The 14,277-nt window shown below is 46.4% G+C and overlaps 1 protein-coding gene across 1 annotated transcript; it reads left to right on the top strand.

The window, feature by feature from the left end:
• Nucleotides 1-6,599: 6,599 nt before the first annotated feature.
• LOC142774466 (uncharacterized) lies at nt 6,600-9,416 on the top strand. Its single transcript, XM_075874807.1, has 2 exons — nt 6,600-6,821; nt 9,045-9,416. Exons 1-2 carry the CDS (start codon nt 6,781-6,783, stop codon nt 9,283-9,285), a joined length of 282 nt encoding a protein of 93 aa, XP_075730922.1. The 5' UTR covers nt 6,600-6,780; the 3' UTR covers nt 9,286-9,416.
• Nucleotides 9,417-14,277: the final 4,861 nt, after the last annotated feature.

The raw sequence follows: 14,277 nt of genomic DNA on the forward strand, positions 1-14,277 counted from the left end.
TGTTAGCAAAGGGAATGAGGTATAAAAGATGAAATAGATCGAGTAACTGCTTTCAGTTCTCAGCATTCAATTTTCTGTTGCCCCAAGTATACAGGGCTGCAAAGCTACAAGAGCGGGTCATCGAGGCATATTGTTTAAATCTTCCAGTAAGAAAAATTCCCTACTAATAATGGTTACATAATGGCAAGCCAATCAGTAGCCAATATTCGTCGTGCAGGAAACATCGGTGTAATAACGGCATTTGATTGGCTGCAATGTGGCCCTGGATTGGTCCAATGTCGGTCGTACATCCGTAGCCAATATTCGTCGTGCAGCAAACATCGGCGTAAAAATGGCATGTGATTGGCTGAAATATGGCCCAATGTTGGCCGAACATTGGCAGCTTTGTCGGCAATATGATGGGCCTTCGTAGGCCCAATGTTGGTTGCATACTGGCTAAAACATCGGCAAAACGTCGGCCCATCATTGGCTTGAACGTCGGCCCGACATTGGAAGAAGTTGCACTTCCGACGTCGGCCCGACGTCGGTGCCGATGTTAGCCGATGTTGGTCCAAGATTGGTCCAACGGCGGCGTGCTGCCTGGGATGACTCTTGGTGGCGTGGCGACCAAGTCCAAAGGACTTCTTTCTGCAGGAGCTGATATAGATCGTTGGCCACTGTAGCTCGATGTTCTAAGAACCGGTCGTAGAACGTCAATAGCCCCAAAAACGACTGCAGTTCTACCTTGTTAGTAGGCGCTCGTGCTTCGGTGATTGCACGCACTTTGTCTTCAGTGGGATGGATACCCTGCGCGTCAATTTGATGTCCAAGAAACTTCACTTCAGGCACCGCGAAAACACATTTTTCTTTACTGATGCGCAAATTAGTATTTGCTAGCCTTTCCAAAATGAGCTCCAAGCGTTCTGTGTGCTCTTCATTGGAGGCGCCACCGACAATAACATCGTCCAAGTAGACGCAAACACCTGGGATCCCGCTAAGTGTAGACTCCATATATTTCTGGAAGATTGCTGGCGCTGCAGATATTCCGAATGGTAGCCTTTTAACTTTGTAAAGACCCTTAATAGTGTTTATTGTGAGCAGTTCAGACGTTGATTCCCTCACCTTCAGCTGCTGGTAGGCTTGTGTCATGTCCAAGGTGCTGAAGATTTTTCCACCACGAAGCGTGCTAAAAACCTCTTCCGGTGTCGGCAGTGGGTAGGATGCTTTTGTCGCCAAGTTGACACTGCTCCGGTAGTCTCCGCAGAGGCGTAGGGTACCGTTCTTTTTTCGGACGACAACGAGTGGTGTCGCCCATTCCGAATGTTGCGTCGGTTCGATGATCCCTTGTTCCTGCAGTCGGTCAAGCTCATTCTCGACTGCCGTTCGTAGGGCGAAAGGCACCGTACTAGCTTTCAAAAATTTCGGCGTCGCATCCTCCCGCAGCTCCAGTGTGACTGGAGGTCCGTTGTTCCCTGGTATTTCTTCGGAGAAAACCGCTTTGTACTTATCTTGAAGCTGCTCAACTGACGGATAACTGAGTGTGTGGTGAACTCCGCCAATGACCACTCCAAGGGGGGTGAACCAATTTCGTCCTAAAAGGCTTGATCCAGAACCGTGGACGACTAGCAAGCGGAGCTAATGGGTCTGCCCATTGTAGTACACGTCTACGTTGGCACAGCCCAGCAGTGGAAGGGAATGTCCGGACCACGTTCTCAGCTGCGTGTCGTCTTGCTGGAGATCTGGCGCGTTCTCACGCTAAGTAGCGCGAAAAGTGTCCTCGCTGATGAGCGTACATGCTGCTTCGGAATCCACCTCAAACCTGATAGGGCGCTGGTGTACCATAATTTCAGTTGTAATCTTCGGTCTCGTTCCGAGGTTCACAACGGCATTTAAGTCATATAGTGCCGATGACGTTAGTGCTGTTCGGCTTGTATCTTGCGTCTGGCCCTCCTGTGCGTCGACATTGTTGTTCCGTTGCACTGAAGTCTTCGCTCCGAGCTGTTTGCGCTTCGAGATGCATGCCCTTTCAATGTGTCCCAGTTTTTGGCAAAAATTGCAGGTCGCTGTCTTGTATCGACATACCTGAGGATCGTGCATGTCGTCGCATCGCCAACAGCGCTGTGTCTTTCTGCTTGATTTCGCCTTAGACGTGGAATGACCTGACTGCTGACTGGTGTGATGCACCGGCTCGACGTTTCGTCGAATATCCCTCTGCTGGTGACCGGCGCTCTCCGCTCGTTGGGCGATGTCGTAGGCTTTGGAGAAGGTGAGACCCGTCTCCGCGAACAGGCGTTGTTGTAGGCCTGCGTCACGCAGTCCGCACACAAAACGTTCACGCAACATAACGTCCAAGGGGAGCATAGTGGTGTTAGCAGGTGTGGCAGTCGATCCTCCCTCCTGCGCAGTAGCTGCAGCTGTCGCTGTCAACGTCCCGAAATTGCAGTCAGCAGCGAGCTTTTTGAGAGCCGCTACGTATTCGGCCACTTTTTCGCCTTCCAGTTGGTCTCGCCGTTGGAAGCGGGCTCGACAGTAGACCTCCGATGGCCTTGGGTCATAGTGCTCTTGTAGCGCTGCTACGATGTCGTCGTAGTCAACGGCTGCTGGAGTGCGTGGCTGAATCAGGGCACAGACTGTGTCGTATGTCTGCTCCCCACACAGCGTTAGCAGGTTGGCCCTCTTCATTGCTGCATCAGTGATGTTGTTAGCCTCGAAGTAAAATTGCAGGCGTCCAAACCACGATGACCATGATGAGCCGTTGAATTCGGGTAGCCGATTTGGGAGCCCGTGCGTAGCCATAGCTTGTAGCTTGTCAATATCGTTGCGTAGCGTTGGTCCAAATCCCATCCTCGTCGCCACTGTTATGTCCGGTGTTGTCGTCGGCCCACAGACGTACGCGTTGGTCGCGGTAGTCCAAAAAGCTCAGACAGCCTCGAATGGTTAAAAACAAGTTTATTCCTATTCGGATGGAGGCGGCGCCGAACTGCCGGGGGAAACGACGGTGGCTTGTTTTCACCGAGCGGGGGAAGGGGAGGAGTCAACATCTGGAAGCAGTTTCAGCATCCGGTCCTTCGCGGGTTCAGAGGCTCGCTCGTGACACAGGGGTGTTTGGAACACAACAATATACAATATAATTCATATAGTTTAAAGTGGTCTGTGTGAGCGAACCTTTCGCATCTGCCTGCATTCTGTGTAATGGGTAGCATAGTTTAAATCACGAGCAATTATGCGCGTGAGGTCATTTCGAACTTGCTTACGGGAATACGCACAGCAACGTGTGTGCATATTGCAATGGGGTAGCCGGCTTCAAAAGGCGAAGACGTCATGGTTATCACGTGTTTTGATGCGCAATGGCAATATTTGCGTGTAGCACGCAACATTGCTCTAATATTACATGTACCGTGAATTCTGTATACAGGATCATTGTGTTTGTAAAGTATGAAACTTATTTACACTGCATTTTGATTGATATGTGGGCTTTAACGTCCCAAAACCAGCATATGTTTATGAGAGACGCTATGGTTGAGGGCTGCGGAAATTTCGACCACATGGGGTTCTTTAACGTGCACCCAAATCTGAGTACACGGGCCTACAACATTTCCGCCTTCATCGGAAATGCATCCGCCGGGATTCGATCCCGCGACCTGCGGGTCAGAAGCCGAGTACCCTATAGCCTCTAGACTATAACGGCGGGGCTTTACACTACATTTTCAGGCAGAAGTTATTTTCAATGTGTTTCCAAGTAGACGATTTAAAAAGCGCACTTCAGTATTTTGTTCACTATAATGTACATTACGCGCATTTGTAATAATTAACACTACAGCAAAAAAAAAAGAATAGACGCGTGGCTATGTTGTAGAACACTTGCATGCTACGCACACGGCTTGAGGTCATGGACAAGATGATTTTTTTTTTGTTCACATAGTTTTAGTCGCTTTGCTCCGGACCCACTCGCCCTGAGCCCGCCACGGAGCTCTAGTGACTAAGGCACTCGGCTGTTGACCCGCAGGTCGCGCAATCGAATCCCGGCCGCGGCGGCCACGTTTCCGATGGAGGTGAAAATTCTCGAAGCCAATGTGCTTGGGTTTGGGGGCACGTTAAAAAAGCCCGGGTGGTCTAAATTTCTGGAGCCCTCTACTATGTGTCTCTCATAATCATATAATAATTCGGGACGTTAGTCATTGTTATTATTATTATTATTATTATTATTATCACACTGCCCTGAGTGCCATGAAGAGTATTGCTCGCTCGTGCACTTGCTCTGCCTATGTTCGGCGTTAGAATACGCCTCTTTTAATAAAAAAAGAGGACTTGGAGGAAGCCCTCAAAAGCGGCGATTTTCGTGAACAACTAAGTGCTGTCTAAATGGCCGGCGAAAGGGCTGTGGGCCATGGTCTTCCGGCCCCAACATATAGGTGTGGCCCGTAACTACGTTCTTGTAGTTTCTAAGGACCCGAATAAAGTTTGTTGGCTGACTGGCTGATCCCGTGCGCCTTGTGTCAATATCATCATTGGTATATGATGGACTCTAAATGAGCTTAAGGGCCATCTGTAGGATTTATAAATCATAGGAATGCCCTAAATTTCAACCACCTATATACTACGCCGCCGTATACAAAGCTACCCTCATGCTAAAATAGTAACTTTTGTTACGGAATAATTTCTAATGTAACAGTAGCAGCCACGGTAAAGTATAGCGCCATACAGTCCTATGTTTTATGCGTAGAAACATCGCCGCACGCGTTTCTTGTTACATTTTGCTGTATTCTATTTACCTACGCCCGCAAAGGCTGTTTGCAATGCTCCAAGCAGACCACGCCTTAGGGGTCGTGAAGCTTCGCGATTGTAGTACACATTGCTTTGTTAAGATAGTGCGCAGGGCGTGAACAGTTGAGCTTATTCCAGAGATTGCGCGACCACGAGTGATAAGCCTTGAAAGTTCTATGCGTGATATATAGAAGATGGCACATCATAGAGCAACATATAAAGCTATTCTAAAGGTGCGTCCTAAAGATGATCAGTTTGTCGAGTACCGGTGCTCTGTTCGTTACCCTCCATACACAATGTGTATCGCTTGTAGCCTGACTGCCTTTTACAGGTACAGGTCCGCCCAAATGAAATAAAAGTTGTGTCTTAAGCCCGCCAACTGCTGCATTTTCAACGTCACGAGCACGCGACAATATCTGCTAAAGTGGCCGTAAGCAGGACCACCGCTGTAGCAGCTCCCCTCATTCGGGCGGCGAGCGATTCACATAGCGTGCTACCGCTAGACAGGGAAATAAGAAGAACGTTTTGCTGTCTTAAGCGAAGACATTGCACGCGTTCTTTGCTGACGTCAAGTGTGAGTCAGCCATGTCTTCCTTCGCAACCGAGCTATAAGCATACGAATGAAAAGAAAAGTCGTGTTATGTTTGTGGCATGTACGCAAAGTCTCGGCACTCAGTAATATCACATCCACCCACATATCATACAGCCCCGAACTCGCGTGCACATGCGGTCGCCAACAGAATGACAAGTTTGCTCAATGAGTCACATGCCTGCTCTAAAGGCAGATGCAGTAGTCTTACGGTAAGGACCAGGAATAATACTTTCTTTCATCCGACTGTGATGAAAGAAAGAAAACAAAATGATAATAAAACAAAATGATATTGTTTTATTCGACAGTATTGTCGGCACATGATTCATTCTCGCTTCTGGCAAAATGCATGCAAGTCGGCCGGGAGTCAACGCTGTTATGGTGATTTTACGGCGTTTGAGATATACAAGAACAATGCATGTTTACGTGCACGCACATCATCTAGGCGTATAACATTTGCAAAGAAAGTCGGCAGGATTGATTGCAGAGTTTCTGGAAGCATCAAATGTGGCAACCTATAGCGTCATTTTTGACATGCACACTGCACAACAATCGAGCCGGTGCGGGTCGTCACGTAGACGGTTCAGCGCACGTCGAAGCCGAATGTCCACAATGTCACACAAGCCCACTGTCTTCCAGAGCGACTTGATATAGTCCAACTGTCGCCGCCGGCACTTCACTTTCACTATTCCCCTTCCCAACCTCTTTTCTTTGGGCTCCATGCTCTCCCGGTCGCGCATGTCGAAGGGCGGCATCGGAGGCCCAGCGGCCGGTTGAAGCAGTGACTGCGGATGGCGGTCCTGTCGGCTGTTGCGCTGGTGTGCGTTGTCCGCACCGAGTGTCACGGTCCTCATGAGCGAGCACAACTCTTCGCATCTTGGCAGCTGTTGCTGCGCTTGCTGATACGTCATCGTGTGTTGTTGTTCACTGTCTTCCCCGCTGCTGTAATCGTCAGAGCCGACGGACCACAGCAGTGACGCGGATCCCGGCACTGCCTCCGTCTTCGTCTCGAGCTTCACGTAGTCGACCATCGCTGAGCACTTAGGTAAAGAAGGCACGATGAGGCTGGCGTTCGCAGCGTCCGAGTCGAGCACGTACGGTTGTACTGTGGTGCGCTCTTGAAGGCACGGTTTTTATGCCGCCACGGAAAGATAAGAGCACTAAAACGCAGAACACACACACACAAAAAAAAAAAACCATGGATAGAGCGCTTATCTGCGCGTCAATCTTTATCTTTCGTGAGGGTGAACCAAAGCGCCCAAGCATCCGTCCTGATCATTCTCTGTTCCCGACCACACAACTGATTGGTGATACGTGATACCGCTGTTGCTTTTCTCCGTACTTCGCCCACGTGGAGCCTGACCTCGTGCAATCTCTGCTATTTATCTTAAAGAAGATGTAGCTTTCGGGTGTTGCTCACGGCTATCTCAGCAGACTATTTGCTAAAGATGTTACTACCCTCAACCTCGATGTCACTGAGAACACGGCGGTGAGTTTGAGCGCATCACATCCCCATACGTGCTCGCTTATTTCAATTTCATTTTACCACTCCATTAAATTGTAACTACTGCCTCGCGCAAGGCATGCTCGAATGACTGGGTGCTCTCTAGGTAATCTTAAAACCTTCCTATGCTGGCGTAGATAACGCGAACGTCAAAGTCAGTCCTGGAACTTAAGCGGCCGCCAGCGATAACACTGGAATTTTCGATGTCGCATGCATAAAATCTGAAGCGCGTGGCCCCTTGTGAAATTATCGACGGCTGACACTCCATTCGCCGCTATCAATACATAGCGTGTATTGCTAGTAGCTTCTGTTTCCATCTTCCTGGCCACAAGTGCGGCCAGATATAAAGATTCTTGTCTTCAATTCGTTGACTGCTGCCTTCTTCAACGTCAGAACCCCTTCACGATAGTCAATATTATCAATATGATTCATTCGCCTAGGTCGAAGAACTTGGAGCCGTCACCTTAGGCATCATTATCAATGACGATGGGTGGGGTGGGACAGGCGTTATTCCCCTCCCCCCCCCCTCCGCTTAGCCCGAAAGATACTTCCGGACGTCACATAAAGTTTATTCGTTCATTCTGGTGCACGCACTTGATGAGCTGCAGTTTCAAGTAAACTTTTATAGCAACTCGTGCTTGTGTAACAGGCTCACTGTGCTACCGATCTAGGCCGCTTAATTGGTTGAAGGAAAAAAAAAAACGTAGGCACTGCATTGACCAAAATGAAAAGTGATTAAAAAAACGCAGAAAAGGGCGTTTCGGCTTCCACACGGAGCCTTGTTCGCAAGCGAAATGAAAACACGTGTCAAGCGAATCGCCTTATGTACGCTTGAATATATCACGCAGGCAGCGCTCATGCACTGACGGCACATTACCGCCGTTCCTGTTGAGAGTGCGCAGAGTGGTTGCTGTCGCGAGCGACTCAAGATAAAGACGCCGTGACAGTTCTTTTTATCTAGCGAGAACACGTGCCTTTTCCCGTTCGATAGCGTCAAACTTTGAATTTCATCAGGCCACTTCATTCAGCAGTCGACTAATCTCAGATTGTGTTTTATCTCCAAAATGAGGTGAATTAATTACATTAGTATTCTGAGAAAAGGCGCAAGAAATACGGAGTTTCTCGTTTGTTATCTAATCAAGGGAACTGTCGCTGACTACCCACAAGTGTAAGCGTGGCAGGTCGGATAAGCACAATCAAATTTAGAGGCGTTTTTGAGTTACAGCAACGTCATGAATGACTACTGAACTTGAGAACCTAATAAGTTCATCTCAGCATGTAGCATACCACGCATCCCAACAACAAATTGAAATAGAACGAAGATAACGCACGTATTTCATCGTGTTTTGCTTGTGTTGTGCGGCGTGCTAAAATGGAACACCGAATAACATGCCTAACCTTACACTGCCGTAAGTTCCGTCACAAACACTTTGATCAAGCACGCTCGCAGGGCAATAACTAGACGTCTCGGTGCTTGCCTGATTGACATGTCGGGTTTAACGTCCCAAAACCGTGTCGGTGCTTGCAGCGTGATTGAAGAGTGCGCATGCGCGACAGTGCGAACACAGGAGATAAATATTGCCTCGTGTGTTTGCGATGTGCACGAGCGAGCGATAGTATCTACACCATGACCCCGCCGCGGTGGTCTAGTGCCTAAGGTATATACTCGGCTACTGATCAGCAGATCACAGGATCGAATGCTGGCTGCGGCGGCTGCATTTTCGGTGGAGGTGAAAATGCTGTAGGCCCATGTGCTCAGATTTGGGTGCACGTAAAGAGCCCCAGGTGGTTGAAATTTCCGGAGCCTTCCACTACGGCGTCTCTCACAATCATATGGATATGTTATTACGAGGGATGCCACATTGCAGAGTTTCAGTAATTTTGACCTTCCAGGGTTTCTTCGATTTGCCCCTAACTCTAAACACACGCCACTCGAGCATTTGACCTCTACCTAAACACAGCCATTGTGGTTCTGATTCGATCTTGCGACCTGGGGTCATAGGTCAAGCATCGTAGCATCTAGAAAACCGCGGCAGGTGCCATTATTTATGCTACCTGTTCTCATCATAAAAAGAAAGTGTCTATTCAAATGTGCTCTCTATGAGCGAACTTCTCCTGTTATTTCGTGCATTCTTATATGTTGAAAACGCTTGTTCCTGTTTGCACACATGCTTTCTCTATAATAACTCAATTGTGATACTGCTGCAGGTTCATTTTTGAGAACAGAATTCTGCGCCAGTTCAACGCGGAGTTTGCCATTCGAGCATCGTTCAGGGACGACAACCTGGACAAGCTATCTTACATGCTGAGCCTGCATTCGTTGCGGGACGCCCTCCTGGACGCCGTTGTTGCACGCTTTCTGCGTGATGGGCTGCGCATTGGCGACCGGCAGTTTAAGTTCCTGGCACCATCCATAAGTCAGCTTCGGGACCATGGGTATGGAGTGTAGCAGTTTGGTCTTCGTTGTGAAGCAATGTGGCCTTGGTTGGGCAGTGAGCCTTAGGCTACATGTACACTCAGACCTCGATACAACGAAGCCGGATAGAATGAAATATAGTAATGAAATGATTAAAAAGTAGTTTTGCCATATGTATGCAATATGTATTACAATTTTTGGATATAACGAACTTAGTTTCGTGTAAGATGCAACTTTCTTACAATGAGATTTGGGTGTACTTCAAATTCAGCCATACATCTTCTCCGACGGCGTCGGCATGATGTCTGAGCCACTGGCCGAAGAGGTGAGTCGAAGCGTGCCGATCCAACCCCAATTTGAAGGTTTTATCATGTGTGCAGATTGTGGGCAGGCAACCACTCGATGCAGTACACTCGCCCACGATCATACTCGAACCTCATCACAATGAAGTTGCATCATACACAAAAATTGATTTGTTATATCCAATAAAGCGTTATAAAATCATATCCCTAATCATATCTTGTAATGATACACAGTTGCACTAGGCTGGGGTGTCAGCCATCTTATTTACTTTTAACATCGTCTTCCTCTTCGTCTCCCTGCAACCCTGCCTAACGTCCACGTACACTCCCCCTCTTTGAAGACTCATCCCTTCTGGGGTGATGCATGAAGACGTTTCCAATGGTCGCAAACTCCAGTACACCGTCACCGCTGGTGTAACCAACCCTTCTAAGAATGCCATCTTGCACCTTGTGATAAGGTCCCATGTACGTCTGCTTTGTGCCGGGAAGGCCTTTTCTGACGAGCACCAGATCATTCAGTTGTATCTGACGTATCCGCGTGTTGTGGCAGCTGTCAAAGTTTCTCTTCATACTTTCCCGGTATCGCTGGTAGGCTTCCGGAGTTTTTAGTTTTTCGCACAATTGCAGGCGGTCTGCAATGCAAAGTTCTCGATCAGCAGGACTCACGGGTACCTTTCCGAAAACTGCAAAATATGGGCTACAGCTGATGCTCGCAGTATGCGATCGATTGTGATGAGCAACAGCTGCCTCCAAGCAGCACTTCCATCTGCCCTGAAAACCTGCATACGTTGAAATGAACTGCTTCAAATCCCGAATGATTCTTTCAGCCATGCCATTTCCTGCAGGATGTTACAGAGCGCAGCGTTGCAATACAACTACTCGTTCCTTCGCCCTATCTTGCAAATGCTAAGAAACGCTGGTCCATTATTCGATATTACTATTTTCGTATTCTTGAACATCTCTTAACTAAAAAAAGTGATCACACTATTTGCGTCCTCCCTTCCCGGCCAAGCAGCCACTATTCTTGTGCACTGGTCGATTGCCACTAGAAAAAACTGCGTTTTCTTACTCCTGCAGCCTTATTCTTGAGCTCTGCAAAATCCAGATGAATGACTTCAAATGGTACGTTGGAATGTCGCGGCAAAACCATCTCGTCCGTTCTCTGAAGGTACTTGGCTTTGTGAACTTGACATTGATGACAAGACTGAGCATACCGTTGAACGTCCTCTTTCATGTGTTTCCTTTGGAAACGCTGACGAATCTTGTGGTATGTCCTCCAAAAACCGTCATGTCCCCCTGAGTGCGGGGAGCCGTGATAGAGCTCCGAAATTCGAGGCACCATTGTTTCTGGGACTTTGAACTTTTTGTTGTGGAACTTAAGTTCTTTAGTTCCCTCCCACAACAATTTTGCGTTGACATTTTCCTGATCAGGAATTACCGCAAGTCTTGAAAGCGCGTCTGCATCTTTGAGGTGTTCTCCAGGCCTGTGGTGGACCACGAAAGTGAACTGCTGGAGTTCACTCACCCACCTAGCAATTTTTCCTCGAGGTCCGGCGAGGTTAAGGATATACGTTAAGGCTTGGTGATCCGTAAAGATCGTGAAGGTCCTGCCATCCAGGTAAGGTCTAAAATAGCACGGCCATTAGGACTGCCAATGCTTCCTTCTCTGTAGTCGTGTAGTTCAGTTGTGCTTTAGAATAGTACCCGACGACCCTCTCTTGGCGGCTCAGTGGAAAGCCGGTACCTCTCTGGTAAAGCACTGCGCCTGTGCCATAATAAGAAGCATCAGTGTTCACTTCGAAGGGCAACTTGAAGTCTGGAAGAGCCAGGACGGGATCCGACGAAATAATGGTTACAAGGCTGTGATAAACAGATTCGCACTCTGCTGTCCACTGAAATGGCACACTCTTCTTAGTCATTTCTGTGAGGCATTTGGTTTCGTCACATAATCTACAATGAATGGCCAGAAATGCCCTGCAAGACCCAGAAATACCCGCAAAGAGTGCAAGTCATATGGATTCTGAATTTTAGCGATTCACTCGACTGATTCCTGTTTTGTTGCCTTGGTTTGGCCGTCAAATACTTTTCCAAGAAAGACCACTTTATTTTGGAAAAAATCACTCTTCTTGTCATCAATTTTAAGCTCGGCATCACAAAGTGCCTGAAGTACACTAGCCAGATGGTTTGACTGCTCTTCCTCGTTGCGAAGTATACTAATATATCGTCTATGTAGACGTTACAAAACTTCCCGAGAAATGGTCACAAGATGTCGTTCATCTTTTTCTGGAACCAAGCAGGTGAGTTCTTCCATCCGAATGGGAATTAGTTATACTCGTAGATGTCAAAGGGCGTGATGAAGGCAGAATATTTCTTGCATTTTTTAGAAAGCGGAATTTGCCAAAATCCTTTACATAGATCAATGCGTGAGAAAACTCTGCAGCCACCTGTGTCTACCTTATTCACAAGTTCAGTACACTCCAGCGAGCAGGTACTGCGTATAAATGTTTCTAAGTGGCGCTAGAATCCAATCGATATGATACATACACAACAAAAACCAATGAGAGTTAAGCCTTCCTCGTGAGAATTTCTGCCCTACCATTGTTACGTAGCACTTTCTTTATAACAACCTTGGTTCAGCAAAATGTCTAATGCCCTCCCACCATTTCTTTCCTATCTATTTGCGGAATATCGCTTTCCTTTTACTTACACAATTCATCATGGTGGCCTCTCCCACATTCCTACTTTGTTAGGATGTGGAGAGGTTACGAAGCATATATGCGCCAGCACTAAGGAAATCAGTTATTTAGCCTTGAGGAACCAAGTGCACTTGTCGAAACGTTGGCTCGAGCATGTAACCACTGTTTACAGATTTTATTGCAAACTTCCATATTGCCCTTCCTGTTATTTTTTTGAATAGACGATGCGCGTGCATTTGCACAAATATATCAAAGTTTTCTTGCCTTCTGAATTTTGTAAATGCTTCTTTTAAGTAATTTCAAATTAGTTTCATTATTTTTCAAACTAATGTCATTACTCATGGTCAGCTCTAATTCGTAATGTATTACAGTTCAGAAAATTTTAGGAATGTAGTTTAGTTTAATTACTTTTTAGCAGACTGATACCATCTCTCAGTGACATCGCCTGTTCAGAAGTATTGCATCGCTGGCAGCCTCCTATTTCCCCTAACCTCATTTTTGCTTTTCTATTATGATTCAGTGTCCCACTTAACAGACGCTGTGAGCAAATGTGATTAGGTGAGGAAAAGCAAGAGGCTTATATGTTGATCTCGTAGAGTTTATAAACAAAAGCTGCTGACATATCTCACTTCCTGATAGGTTTCAAATGGTGTTTACAGGTGAACAGATGTGATGTTGTGGCAACTCCCCGTTCTTAAGGAATAAGCAAGACAATTTATTCTTTCATGTTGCCTTAGGACAGGCATTACCATCACATGCACGAAATCACCATAGCATTTGGGTATATTCTGCAAACATCTGCAAAGTGGTCATTTACATAATGTCAAGTGGTGGAATGCTTTAATGTAATGTCTAGCGATAATTTTAAAAATGTTTTCTTCCTGAGTTTGTCTGCATAGTACAAGACAGTTTGCGTGATGTAGCATACATAATGCCCTATGATTTTAGCATTAGCACGAGTATCTACAGTGTGTGTTCTGATAGTACTTAAGATTTCACAGATTTCTCAATTTCTTTCCCTTTTTGTCACCTTCAGGTGTGACAGCTTCTCATGCATTGCACTGGTCAACAGGGTGCATCATGGCTGCAGTTTAAGAGCTACTTGTAGAGTGCCGGCTGTTACAAGTCATTCGCTCTGCAGAGCTTATTATTATCAACAAGAATATGCAAACGAAATAAGGCTTACTGCTTTTCATGCACTGGACCTGCCCACAGGATAAATGTACGCATACTACACTGACGTCAATAAGCATAGACTGGCAGGTGTGGTTTCTCCAAGAGCTGCAGCAAGACTTGCCCTTTCACATGTGTGTGTTCTTGAAATAAATATTTCTAATAAAAAATTACATGGAAACATACGCTTGGCTGTTTTACATAATTTATCAGTTTCAGAACTTCACTGAAGCAAGCCTAGAGCCGAAATTGAAAGAAAAAAAGAAAAAAATGCGTGCGGCTTGTGACGCTGAGGCATAAGAACAGTGTAGCCATTTCTGAGAATACTTTTTAAAATGCATAGATATGGAGAACACTGGTCATTAGTGAATTTTTTGTATGACCTCGCATCAAGAATTCACATTTTGTCCCAAAATGAATGCTAATGAGTTCAGTCTCTGCAGTCTCTGTGAACTTCGAATGGAAGTGTTAATTTGACTTGGATTATTTTTCGTTGAATAGCAAATAAATGGCATTACAAGTAAATGATATCTATTGTAATTCAAATTATGTTTGCCACATAACAGCCTTTAACAGTATGAATTTCAAAAATTAGATGCTTGATATAGCTGCAATATGAATGCTTGCGTTATTCCACACTCGCGGGCAAAGCTCGGAAGGATGGGTTAATGAATGGCCTATATTTAATGGCAGTTGCAAACACAGACCAATGACACACTTCAAAAGAGCTAGCTGGTAGCCTTAGTTTGTGGGACATTTCAGTTAGTTGTCATCGCATTCATTGCTCAAACTAGTTTTTTTATATGATGCACACATCAATATAAAAAACCTTACAGCCTTGCCCCACGCATAAG

Source organism: Rhipicephalus microplus, chromosome 10 (genome assembly GCF_043290135.1).
Source record: "Rhipicephalus microplus isolate Deutch F79 chromosome 10, USDA_Rmic, whole genome shotgun sequence".
Classification (NCBI taxonomy): Eukaryota; Metazoa; Arthropoda; class Arachnida; order Ixodida; family Ixodidae; genus Rhipicephalus; species Rhipicephalus microplus.